This window comes from Festucalex cinctus, chromosome 11 (genome assembly GCF_051991245.1).
Source record: "Festucalex cinctus isolate MCC-2025b chromosome 11, RoL_Fcin_1.0, whole genome shotgun sequence".
Lineage (NCBI taxonomy): Eukaryota > Metazoa > Chordata > Actinopteri > Syngnathiformes > Syngnathidae > Festucalex > Festucalex cinctus.
Window position 1 is genome coordinate 20,056,611 of NC_135421.1, and position 14,166 is coordinate 20,070,776.

At 41.4% G+C, this 14,166-nt stretch overlaps 1 protein-coding gene across 2 annotated transcripts in view; it reads left to right on the forward strand.

The window, feature by feature from the left end:
- Nucleotides 1-10,439, forward strand: part of LOC144030551 (Krueppel-like factor 7) — a 29,031-nt gene extending 18,592 nt beyond the window's left edge. The window contains exons 2-5 of one of the 2 annotated variants that reach the window (XM_077536973.1): nucleotides 368-962; nucleotides 5,091-5,214; nucleotides 7,071-7,137; nucleotides 7,218-10,439. In XM_077536973.1, coding sequence (XP_077393099.1) covers nucleotides 368-962; nucleotides 5,091-5,214; nucleotides 7,071-7,089 — 738 coding nt within the window. In that variant the 3' untranslated portion in view covers nucleotides 7,090-7,137; nucleotides 7,218-10,439. The remainder of the gene's footprint in view (nucleotides 1-367; nucleotides 963-5,090; nucleotides 5,215-7,070; nucleotides 7,138-7,217) is intronic. The other variant, XM_077536972.1, reaches the window with a different exon arrangement.
- Nucleotides 10,440-14,166: the final 3,727 nt, after the last annotated feature.

Genomic DNA, 14,166 nt, shown 5'->3' on the forward strand with positions numbered 1-14,166 from the left:
ATAAATAAATAAATAAATAGTTTCCTCCTGTAATATCATTAAGTATATAATTTTTACATGTATTTAAGGCAAGTTGTAAAATGTCTTAAGTCCTCTTGTTTATGTTTAATAAATTTAAAACACCATAAATCATGCTGTTTCTACTAAGTACTGTCTCAAATGTTCTCCAATTTCGATACTGTATGTATATGATCGTATGCTGAGAAACGTTTCTTGGGAGGAGCATTATGGCGGCCTCGCAACCTCAAAAGTCTTGGCCTATCGGCTATCCAGTCGTTTCAATGTTTGACAATTTTTGAGCCATCCAGACCACTAGGGGGTGCAATACTGCAGCATTAACATGTCATCTGTGTCCTTTGTCAACCAGACATGTCTGGAGTTGGAGCGTTACCTCCAGACGGAGCCCAGGAGACTGTCGGAGCTCCTGGACGAGGACCTGGACCGCCTCCTGGCGCCCGCCCTCACGCAGGGCGGAGACAGCGACGAGGAGCTTATCGACCCCCTCCTGGCCGGCTTCCCGGTGCAGCCCGGCCCGCTCCCCAAAGTCCACGCCAAACTCCTCCAGACTCTGACGGACAGCAAGGACCCGGTCTTAGTGGCGGGCGTCAGCGCCGCCCAGCTGAGCGCCGCCGTCACGTCGCTAACGCCGCCCTCGTCCCCGGAGTTGGGGCGCCACCTGGGGAAACAGGTGGGCGGGGCGCTCACGCTCAAGCTGGTGGCCAAGAAGGTGGGCCTGGGGGCGGCCAAGCTGGTGGCGGCCCGCGCGCTGACGTCTCCTCTGCCGTCCCAGCCTCCCGGCCCGGTGGGCGGGGCGCTCAGTGACGGGGAGCAAGGCGGAGGGCCCGGCCTGGCGGGGGACTCGGCGGACAACAAGAAGAGGATACACAGGTGTCAGTTTAATGGTTGTCGCAAGGTTTACACCAAGAGCTCGCACCTGAAGGCGCACCAGAGGACGCACACAGGTAACACAAATACTACACGTGTTTACATGGTCCTATAATACTTTAATTGCTTATGTTAAATAAGTCCTCCTCATCTGTAGTTGGCGCTATACTGTGACAGTTTGACACATGGGCGAATCAATGAGAGGATTTTGTTTCTAACTTTTTGTCATCGTGTTAAATTTTAGCGGCGACATCCCTTGTTTTATGACATGGTTCTATGATGCGCACATAACGACATCCCCACATTACGATACGATACATATCACAATATGAGCCTCATGATATGAGGGTTATTACAATATTGTGGGGAGGTTGGTGACGTAAAGCTCACGATATTGTAAACAACACAAAATCTCATATTGGAAAAAGAACAATATATTGTTTTTTGTACATAACAGCAGTGACGGAGAAATAGGCTTGCGAATGTCGTTGTTATGCGCTTCTATTAGCTCAGCAGTGCAAAGCATCATGATTAATACAGTTTTTTTTTCAGTTAGTTTTCAGGGTGATTCTGTTAGTTTTTATTAGTTTAGTTCTTTAAAAATGCTTAGTTTTAGTTTAGTTTGTTAGTTTCAGTATTAGTATTAGTTTAAAAAAAAAGTGTATTACTTGTGCGCAATATTTAAAAAACACCATGGGAACAACGTCATCTGAAGGTGCTTTTCTATTGGCTGCTACTAGATGACATCAATTCTGTGTGACACTTTCACACGTCATTATTCAGGTTTCTATCAAAATAAATCTACTAAAAAATCACATTTAAAATCATCCCCAAAGGCTCATGCATTAAATTAATTACCAAAGACTAAAACGAAGGACATGTTTGCTATAATTATAGTTAGTTTTAGTTAGTTTTGTAAACATAAAATGAAGTTTCAGTTAGTTTTCGTTTCTTTAAAATGCATTTTCGTTTTTATTTTTTCTGTAACAATATTGTTTTTTGAATTTTAGTTTTTATTTTTTTCATTAGTTTTAGTTAACTAAAATAACCTTTAATGGCACCTGTTTTTCGATACCCTCCCTTCTTATTTTGACCATCTCCAAACATTTTTGTTTTGTTTATTTTATTTGAACTGAGTCAAATGCCATTTTTGGCATGTCGAAAAATGGACGGCGGGCCGCAAATGGCCCCCGGGCCGTAATCTGGTCTAGAACATCGTCGTATCAAGGCCGTACAATAAAGTCCTAAACATGGCACTCTAATATAGTTCTATAACATGAAAAATGGTCTGTATATAGAAAAATACAGAGGACTGAGAATAGAGCCTTGTGGTACACCACAACCTGATCAACATACATCACACTGTGATATGCTCAAGACTACACTACAACTACACTTTCAGCTATGTTATGCTAAGTGTCATCATGCTTTGTGACGTGTGTGACGCATGACACACACAACATGCATGCTCATCGTGTGTGAATGTGTGTGCGTGTGCGGGGCCGCAGGTGTCAGACAGGCTCTCGTTTCGCACCCGTCTCCTATAATTGCCCCCCCCCCCCCCCCCCCCCCCCCCGCACACACACACACACACCCCAATCTACCCCCACTTTCTTAAGTGTACATGCACACATGCACACGCAAACACGGCGAGGGAGGCGGGCCCGGGCCTGATGCCACGGCAACCATGACGCCAGCCAATTATTGCGCGACGAGACGAGGCAAGGGTGCGTGATGGAGAAGTCACCTAGCAACTAAGGGAGCGTGTGCGTGCGTGTGTGTTTGCGGCGGGTGGGAAGGTGTGGGAGGGGGTGAGAGAGAGAGAGAAAGAGAGCGAGGGAGCTTGACAGACACGAACAATCCGGCAGCCAATTAGGGAGGAGAGTGATGCAGTTGCCTAGCAACCAAAATCAAGCAGGGGGGGGGGGGGGCGATGAGGGGATTGGGGGGTCTGTATTGAGTGGGCATACACCTTCATATTTATTTTATAAATGAACAGTTTTGTATATTTATGTTGTGCCAAGGTCCATCCCGTCGCAGCATGTGTTCTAGCAGTTAGCATGTTAGCGCTTTTGAGACTGTATGATTTTATTATTATCATAATACATATGTTCTATGTAAAAGTCCTCCTGATAGGAAATAGTCTGTATCAGGAACAGTATTGCTAATGTAAAAAAAATAAAATAATAGTTAATAGATGTGACATTGATTTATGTTCATTGTAAACCCCCAAAAAAGGCAGATTAAGCTAATTAAATGGCTAATTAAACGGCTAATGAAAGCGGTAATGAAAGCGCCACGCTTGTAATGGGAGGGGAGGACCCCGCCCACCCACATGTAACACACGCACACACATGCCGTAGGATCGCGGTGGGGATTAGCAGCGCCGACGTTGCGCGGGATTATCCTCTAACAAGAGCGTGAGCGCCACCAGGACCCCCAGGCACCGCCGGAGTGCCAGGCCACCGTCACCGAGACCATTAAACATCACGACGATACCAGTTTTAACAATCAATAATCTGATTGGATTACAGGACAGAACAAGGACTGTGTGTGTATGTGTGTGCGAGTGTGCAGAATTTTGTGTTTATGTATGGGTGTGTATAAAATGCATGTGGGTGGCATCTGCTGTTGACTTGTTAAGACTCTTAATTATTACCGCCACATTCACACACAGTAGCAGTGGCTGGGCTGCATAAAGTCAATTCATTAGGTACACCAGCTCTATGACACCATCATGCTCACTTCTGATTGACAGCATCAGAGATGTAACAATTGTGTTCATGTTTGTGGCCTAAGAATTAAGGATGCACGATAATATCGGTGGCCGATAATTATCGGCAATTATCGACCTATTTGACTTCAAACAGATAAACCAGATAATAGAGAAATCCGCCGATAATTATCGACAATTATCAACCAATTTGGTGTCATACAGATAAACCAGATAATAAATAAATTTGCCGATAGTTATCGGCAATTATCAACCAGTTTGACATCATACAGATAAAACGGATAATAAAGAAATTCGCAGAAAATTATCGTCAATTATCGACCAATTTGATTTCATACAGATGAACCCGATAATAAAGAAATTAGCCGGAAATTATTGGCAATTATCAAACAATTTGACATCAAACAGATAAACCAGATAATAAAGAAATTCGCCGAAAATTATCGGCAATTATCGACCTATTTGACTTCAAACAGATAAACCAGATAATAGAGAAATCCGCCGATAATTATCGACAATTATCAACCAATTTGGTGTCATACAGATAAACCAGATAATAAATAAATTTGCCGATAGTTATCGGCAATTATCAACCAGTTTGACATCATACAGATAAAACGGATAATAAAGAAATTCGCAGAAAATTATCGTCAATTATCGACCAATTTGATTTCATACAGATGAACCCGATAATAAAGAAATTAGCCGGAAATGATCGGCAATTATCAAACAATTTGACATCAAACAGATAAACCAGATAATAAAGAAATTCGCCGAAAATTATCGGCAATTATCAAACCATTTGATGTCATACAAATAAATCAGATGATAGAGAAATTGGCTGAAAATTATCGACAATTAGAGACCGATTTGATTTCATACAGATAAACTAGATGATAAAGAAATCAGGCAATAATAATAATAGACATGCCACGTTGGTCCATCTGTTGTGGCTCATATCAATAAAATTCAGCTTCATGGTGCTTTACATACAATGAAACATTGCGTAAAGTTTACACAATGCTTCAATGTATTTGTACATGTTAGACTTATAGTAGGAATCGAGAGTATATTTGTATTCGAGTTTGCAAACAATTGTCGGCTTACTTATCGGTTATCGACGTCGGCACTTTCTAAATCATTGGTTTATCGGTATCGGTTGAAAATAGCATGATCGTGCATCCCTATTAAAAATGAACAGTGACAGATCGGGGACCGTCCCTAATATTTTGGCCCTGTGTCAAACACACGCACACACGTGCTGAGAAACAATACGACATCTCAGAGAGGGAAGTTCATTTACATGTCAGATAACACCTCAGGCTGCGCGTGTGATTCGTAATGAACACAGTGCACCAGCAAAGACTTCATTTCCTGCCCATTTATGGCTGTTTATTGTGTTCAAGCGGTGAGGCATGGGATGTCGTGGTGACCCCCCCACCCCCCCCCCCCCCTCTTTTGTATGTGTTAGGCGAGAAGCCATACAAGTGCTCGTGGGAAGGGTGCGAGTGGCGCTTTGCCCGAAGCGACGAGCTGACGCGACACTACCGCAAGCACACCGGCGCGAAACCCTTCAAGTGCAACCACTGCGACAGGTAAACACACGAACACGTACACACATATGGAGGACCACACATCTGCGATAACGTCAAAGTGAAACACTACTAAACATGGAGACAGTTGTGTTCAAACAGTAAAGGAATAAAACATGCGGTCAGGCCACAAAAAGCCAAAGAAAAAAGCACAAAAAAAAAAAAACACGTTGAGCTTAGATATGTGACACACATCTTTGTATCTTTGTGGGGACATCTCATTGACGTATTGCATTTTCTAGCCCCTTACTCTAATCATAAACATCACAACTGATTGCCTAACCCGAATCCTTAAAGGAATACTTGACTGCTTGAGTCATTTTCAGTAGTAAAAAAAAATAGCTATTTTGTCTATAATTAATGTGGTAACTTTATTATTATGTTCTGAGGTTGGATCCCAAAATCGCAGACACAATAAGAGTTTTAACACTTTATTCGCATAACATCAAGAGGCGTGGAACTAACTTGACTTGACCAGAAACAATGAGAAGGCATCGAGGAAAAGAGGAGCAAGTAGCCAGCTGGACAGAGGAATAACCTGACAAAAACACACACTTCTCAGTCAGGCTTATATAGACAACGAATCGATCTGATTGGCTGTGGCTAGACATGTGGGTAACAGGACTGACATTGAATTATCTGATTGGCTGTTGACCGGATAAATCGATTAAAGATTCTTGACATCACATAGCTCCTGACATCACATATCTTAAGACCAGTTCAAACTAGATGCCGATTACATCAGTTCAAAACAGACACTTGACCTCACGGTCATGACCCAAACAACCCTGGCATGACCCAGTCATGACAATTATTTTTCATGGACAATTAATACATTTGAAGGAACACAAGACTTATGAAATGGTTCAATGAGTCAAGTATCTCTTTAACCTAACCCAAATCCAATTCAAGCCTAACCTCTAAAACCAAGTCTTGACCCTCAAAAGAAACTTGTGGGGCCCCGCCAAAATGTACCCACAAGGACAAGTGGGTCCCCACAATGGTAGTTAAACCGCAAAAAAAAAAAAAACATGATCGTGGTCCCCATAATGTAGAAAAAACAAAGACACGCACACCCCTATTCCTTACCCTAACCTAAACCATAACCCAATTGAAACCTAAGTTGTAAAACCAAGTCTTTAACCCTCAAAACGAGGTCTAAACTTGTGGGGCCCAGCAAAATGGCCCCACAAGGACAGGTGGGCCCCACAACTGTGAAATCCCGAAAAATTGGCCCCACCATGTAACAAAAACAAGAACACACACACACTTACTTGTCTTTGTATCATGGTGGGGACTTCTCATTGACATAATGCCTTTCCCGAACCTCAACCATCAAAAATGATTGTCTACCCCTATTCCTTACCCTAACCTCAACCATAACCCAATTCAAACCTAAACTGTAAAACCAAGTCTTGACCCTCAAAAAGAGGTCTAAACTTGTGGGGACCACCAAAAATGTCCCCACAATTTCAAGTCGGTCCGCATAATGGTCGTCAAACCTGTGAAAAACACACGTGTACGGGCCCCACAATGTAGAAAAGACAAAGGCATATTTACACGCACATGTACTTACAAATATACAAAACGTGCACATACACACACCTACACAGCTACAAACACACACACATATTAATCATGGCTAATCAAGCAGGGGCCCCCTTGAGGTGAGGATGAGGACGAGGAAGAGCACACAAAGAAGAGTGAAGATGAAGAGGATTTTGAGTGAGAGGGGCTCTCAGGATAACCAGCTGGACCCCCAAAACTGACACACGCACACCCACACACTAACCACATGGCCATCTGTCCACGCAAACACACTCGAGTCACTCTTTCTTGTGCCGCCTTTGCTGAGCCAGCAAAAAGCCATGCGGTTGACAAGAGAGACGGACGGACGGACGGACGGACAGACAGACGGATCAATAGGTCAATCGATGGACAGATGCATTGATGATAGCGAACGTACTCAATATTGATGCCGTTTCCTCGTTTGTTTGCGCGCGCAGGTGCTTCTCCCGGTCCGACCATCTGGCGCTGCACATGAAGCGCCACGTCTGAAGGGGGCGCCGCCACGGAGCAGGACAGAAGAACGAGGAAGAGGAGGAGGAGGAGGAAGAAGCCTGCCCAATCACCACGTGGCATCTACCGGAGGAGGAGGAGGAAGAGGAAGCAGTAGTTAGATTGTCGTTTTTCCATTCACTTACACACACACACTGTTTTTTACGCGCCGTCTCCGAACGCGTCACGCCGGTTTAGCTTCAGGACTTTTCGTAGGGAAAAAAAGTCGTCACATGCTCGTCTTTGTACAGTCAAACATTTTGGGGGTATTTCTGGTGGCGTCACGAGAACGCCATTCAGCCGAAGTCAACGACGCAATCTGACATCCCAGAGACTCGCCGCCATCTTGTCGGCTCTCCTCCGCCGCCAGCGGCGCCCGCGGGGCACCTGGCGGAAGAAAATGCGCAGCGACACTTTGATTTTTTTTTTTTTTTTTTCTACTGGGAGAACCACGACGACGTTTCTTTTTGATGACAATTGAGACACTTTTTTGAGGTTTTTCTCATTTGGAGAAAAAACGTCTTTGAACTTAGCAGAATGTGAGAGGACTGACCAATCAAAGAAACAGGAACAGGAAGTGCTTTTGTTTAACTTCCTGTTTGTACCGCAGGATGCATGTGGTCAAAAGGGACACCACAACATAGCTTGCAAGTTAGCCGCTAAATTAGCTGCTAACGTAGCGGCTAACTTGGTATACGATGACTGCACTTTTTTTATTTCTAACTTGATTTCCGTGTTCTTTTTTTCTTACTCGTAACAACAACAAAAAATCTACAAAAAAATTGAGGAAAATCACTAAAAACACAAAAACACGAACACGCACGCACTGTTCATGTTCAAATGGCTTTTCACACTTCACTATTTAGCAGGTTTTCTTTTTCTGATGACAAATGATCTTATCCTGGTTTCCATGGCAACCGTTTCTCGATCCGCTTCTGTCATGCTTTTCTCTTTGGAAACATTAACCATGGACGCTGGAAAATTGCGCCTCCCGACCCCCCCGTACCTCCCTCCCTCCCTGGTGCCGCCGACGGCATAAAAACTTGGAGGGGGGTCCACAGTGCAGCTTGGAACAATCAATACCAAAAAACCTCCAGCGTGGTTTCACCCATTTTGAGGCAGCTCCACCACGTTTCCGAGGGAAATGGGGTACGACGTAAAAAATTCACCGCCATTGCCCCTTTCATGCTGTACGTCAAAGCCACATTTTACCCGCTTTGCTGTTCTGCTGACTGGTTTCAGAGGTAGAACCAGAGGTGGGAAGATGGTGGAAATTTAACCACCCGTGGCCAATTTTTTTTTGCGCAAGCAGTCTGTGTGAAAGGGGCTACCGTTTCCAAAGCTGCATTAGCGCACATAATGAGCCGTACAATCACGGAGGGACGCTAGCAGCGAATGTGTCTGCGTCAAACTCATACAAATATTGTTTGGTCATTACAACACTTGCTTCTGGCTCTCTCAACCTGCTTGGTTTGTTGACTACCAACCAAGCTCCAGATTAGCGTTAGCGCTATTAGCATCCACAGGTTGTCTCCACTGTTCAGTGAGCGACTAATGAGGCTCCTCTGGGTCCGCAGGGAAAAACTAAACGAAGAATTTGCGGTGTTCCAGAGGTCTAAACCCAGTGGACTCCATTAGCAGCGAGCTAACAAAATATTATATTAGCATAAACAGGCGCTACATGCTTAAAAAAAAAAAAAAATAATCTTCTGGTGTAAGATAATGTGGCTTTTATAGCCGAGTTAGCAGCTTGAGCTATAGCTTTAGTGTAGTTGAGTCATGTTAGCGCTGCGCTATCTAGCTTAGCGTCGGTGGAGGTCTCCTTCGGGTTAGTTTTAGCTTCGGGTTTAGGTTTGTTGACTCCAAATGATTCCAAAGAGAGACTCACCAGCCAATCATGGGGGCGGGACTGGGCTGAAGTAGGTGGTGCCATCTCACCCGGTCGCCAGCTGTGTCCGTTAGCTTTTTGTAAATAGCGTGACTTCCATAGCCACTTTCCTGCTTTAGTTCTCGCCAACGTTGCACTACGTGATCACAATTCTTGCACTCGTCTCATCGCACTTGTTCGCACATCCGCCACGCCAACCGGGGACAACAACGCGTCACATATCCGACACTTGTCAATCAAATGCCTTGGCACGCAGTCACGTGACTCTTCTTGGCGTTGCTGCTATCACATGACTCACTAGCGTCATTAGCGTGTGTTTGTTTCGCACCTTTTATACAACCCAAACACCACAAAAACTTTTTTTTTTTTTTTTTTTGTGAAATCTGTCACCAATATGTTTAACATTGTCAAAAACGTCACTGGTTGTTGAAAGTTGAAAATAAACATTTTGAAATGTAATTCTTCTGGCTCTAATTTTGGATGTGACGGACAACAGAGCTAGCTCGTTCAATGTATTCAAATTACTGAGGTTTGAACAAAGAAAGTGACACATAAAATATTCAAACCAAGAAGATGGCTTTTAGCTGTGGTCACTGAGTTGTAAAGCATAACTCGCTAGCTAATTATTAGCATGTTTCATTTGCATCTCATAGGACCACAATTTTTTTTTTCAACAAAATTCTTAAAAATTCACTCTATACATAAGTCAAAAAATGTCATTTTCTGACATTTTAATTTGACCATTTTTCGACATCTTTGGCATGAAATCCTGTTTTTTGTTTTGTTTTGTTTTTTACATCTACCGGAGTGACTCAATGTCACCCCCAAAGAGGCAAAGTGGTACTGCACCAGTGCGCTAATTTGGTCATTCAAATTCATATATTTTTTTTTAATCACTTTGCTGATTACGTTTGACCATCACCTAACATGATGAAAATAAATAAGTAAATAAATAAAATAATTAATTAATAAAAGTGACATTTTTCATGAAAAAAAAAAATACTCTGATAAAATCAATTTTCTTTGTGGTCAACGAGTCCCATCGCCAACACCTTTTTTTTTTTTTTTTTTTTTTTCGCTGTACAAAGTGTTGAAATGATATGATTTGTATGATACGACATTATGTTGTTTATTGACGAGGGAGAGTTTATTTTTGTTACTGGATGTGTTTGATAATTGTTTTTTCTAAATTGGTATTGTATCATATCTATGCAACGAGTGTCCAGTGGAGCCTTTTTATTTAAGAATGTACAAATATGTGTAATAAATGGTAGAATCTCAACTCTGGTTTTCGTTTATTAATTCTGATCTGATTGTTGTTATGCTGCAAAGGATTTACTCGGCGTCAAAGCTAACATGGTGAAGCAGCATTTAATTGTTATGCTGCACACAAATGGAATAAGTTGCCAAGTTTAAGTTATTTTAAATTCTGGTTTTGTGATCACCGAATAAGTGTGCGCGCGTGTGCTTTCCCAGCATGCCCGGCACCCAATTAAAGCTCCTGATCACATTAGCATTCTGCCGCGGTGTGTCCAGCAGGTGGCTGATGGGAAGTCAGCCAGCAGGTGGAGGCAGCCAATTAAAAGTCAAACATTCCCGATGCCCTCCAGCGTTACCGCGAGCGTCGACCGGGCAACGCCACGAAATGGGAGAGCAGATCGGCTGCGTGGTCAGTTACCCACGATGCACTGCAACTCTGCTCATACCTTTTCAAATGTTGGTTCACTTACATAATATTTTACAAGACAGAATACTTTTGCCATTTTTTTCTTTTAATTTATTTATTGTGTGTTTGAATGTCATTATCCATTTTTTTTTGTTAATATGGGAAAAAAAAAGCAATTGCCCAAAAATCGTCCAATTATAGACTAGTTAAATTAGCCAGCCGATAAATCTGTCTGCCCCTAATCGTATAATAAATAATTAGAGTGATTTGTTTCATACTATTGTTGGAATGAATCATATCTTATACCTTAGTAGCCAAAATGATTTGTATTGTATGACATCATAACTTGCAATCATCGTACTGCATCGTAACTGTGATTGTACTGCGTCCGAGTATAATCGGATTGAATGGTATGATATTGTATCAAGTCGGAATTTGCACTAATCGCGTTGTATCGTAACCACAGGGATTTTTATCACATTGCATCATAATCGAGTGAATGGCATCGTAACTGCCGTGAATCCCTTTATAACATATTGCGTCAAATCGTAGCTGAAGGGAATCGTATTGCGTTGGAACTGGAGTGAATCTTACTAAGTCATAATTGGAGTCAACCGTATTGGATTGAATCGTACCACATTATAATTACAGTGATATGAATCGTATCATATATTATGATTATGACAATATAACCTTGTAGTTCGATTTAATCGCATTGTAAATTAAGTGAATCGCAAATATCCTATTTATAATTACTCTTAGTGAAGTGAATCATAATGCATCTTAACAGTGATTCACACTGCATAGTAACCGTATGGAATCGTAACGTAATTGGATAGGATTGTATGATAATGTATCATATAACTATTGAATCATACAACACATTAACTGGAATGAATTGAATCATATCGAAGTGATTTTTATTATTGTATTGTAATTACAATGAATCGTATCATTGTTACCTAACCAATTCTTGTGCCATCGCTGTGTCACGTCATATCGTGATTGTAATTAATCATATGACTCGTATTACATTAGAATCAGATTGAATCGTGTAGTATTGTATCATATAACAATTGTAACGATTCACATTAAATCAGTCGTGATTGGGATGAGTCGTGCGCCACCACGCTAAGGGCCGCTAACAAGGTAGCGCGCGGCAACGCGCCGTAAATGCGCGTCGCTCCGAACGTGCGCTAACAAAAAGTGTTTTGTTTACGCCGCGGAGGACGACTCCTCCTCAGCGTCTGTCTCGTTAACGCTAATTGGACGTCTCGCGTGTTAAGAGAGGCAGAGGAAGCTAACGAGCTGGAACTTTTTGATTTGGGCCAAGTTGGAGTGCCACCGCGCCACGTGTCAAATTAGGGAGTTGCGGATGCCTCGATGTGGATGTCTTGTGCGTGGGGGGGGCTCATTCCTCATTTGTTGTGCTCGCCTGTTGCCACGGAAACAACCTCCCCAAAGGAGAACCCTTACTCGGGATGCCCTTTAGCGCACATGTTTATGTCAGAGTTGAACCAAACAAAATGGAGGTTTGCTGTGCTCAACTTCCTGTCATGCCAATTTGGTTGATTCATTCATTCATTCATTAATGGTTTATTTATTTATTTATTTATTTATTTATTTATTTATTTATTTATTTATAGTACAATACACTGTGATCCAAAAAATGATATTAATTTTCACAAAAGTGTAATAATTGTGCACAAAAAATGAAAAAAATAAAGTACAGAATTTCCTACAGGATCAACAAAGTATCTAAATTATTACCTACTTCCAAAAATCTAATATCTGTGCATTAACTAGTAATGCTTGATCATAAAAAGTCCCCCCCCCCCCCCCCAAAAAAAGAAAAACATAAAAAAAAAAAATAGGCTACTACAATTCGATTTTCACTTGATTTGTGTATAAAAAAAAAAGTAATTGTCGAAAACTAAAAGTTGTTAAAAAAAAAACAGTTTAAAAAAAACCAAGTTAAAAAAACGAAACTGTATGGTGGTGTAATTCTATATTTGGTCACAAAAGTAAAAAAAAATAAATAAAAAATATATATATATATATATATATATATATATATATATATATGTTACTACAATTCGATTATCACTTATAAAATTTGATTTGTGCACAAAAATTCAATAGTTGAGCACCCAAAAAAATTTCTAACCTTGCCAAGGTTCATATTTGTTCTCTAAAATGTCATTTTTGATGACCAAAAAAAAAAAAAGTTGTATTTTAGCATAAAATGCTGCTTAAATCAAATGAAGCAGCGTTTTGGAATCAGTAGGGAAGTTTAAAAAAAAAAAGATGGAGAGACAGGAAGTTTGTAGGCGGGACGACAGGAGGTGAGGAGGCGGCCAACGTGTGTGCGTGTGCGCGTGCGCGTGCGTGTACGTATGTGTGTGTGGGGGCGGACACAGGTTGTGAGTTCAAGTTTGGAAAGAAAAAAAAACAAAACTCTTCCGAGCACCAAAAACCCCCAAAACAAAACAAAACAAAACAAAAAAGCTCGTCTTTCGATCATGTGATCTCACAGTGGAGGCGAATGAGCGTGTGTGCGCGTGCGTGTGTGTTCCAGTAAGATGATGTCATCTCTGAATAAAATATGTTAGAACAAGCCATGATGTCATCATTTGACAAGAAACGGAACACACACAGAAAAGGCTACACGTAATGATGGCATTTTGTATGGAATAATTATTCATTATAATAATCACTGCATATTTGATAAATTATTATCAATGAACGTACATTTCTTAATTAAAATTCATCTTCATCACCTCCAGCTTGTCACCTGCAGCCTCATCATCATCATTATCCACTGTGTGTGGGGGCTCTCATTAAATGTTGATGCTCTCTGTGAGCTTATGGATGCTAATTAGCGCTCAGTCGCTAATGGTCACTGCACTGCTTCTTTTTTCTTCTTCGCTATTGATTTCTCGCGAGTTTGGACTCAAAGTGTCTATAAAAGCTTAGAAATGTCCTCATCCAGACCTCAAAGGATCAAATAATAGTGCACTTTGCTTTTTATTTGACTTTTTAGGACACCGTTTTATAAACGGATAAAAGTAGGCAGGCGTATGCTTAGCAGAAAAATGCGGTGGAGTCTGAATGCTTTTGACCAATAGATGATGCAAAGGACTTTGGTTAAATTTACATCTTGTGTGGTGAATGTGAATCTGTTAGCTTCTCATGCTAAGAGCTGCCACTGGTTTTAATTTTCTACGTCCATGTTTTGATCCAATTCAGAAATAAAGTGACATATAAAAATAGCTTTATTGTGAACAAATAACACTGATTTCTTTCTGATGCTAGCTGCTAGTTAGCCATTAGCTGGCTAATT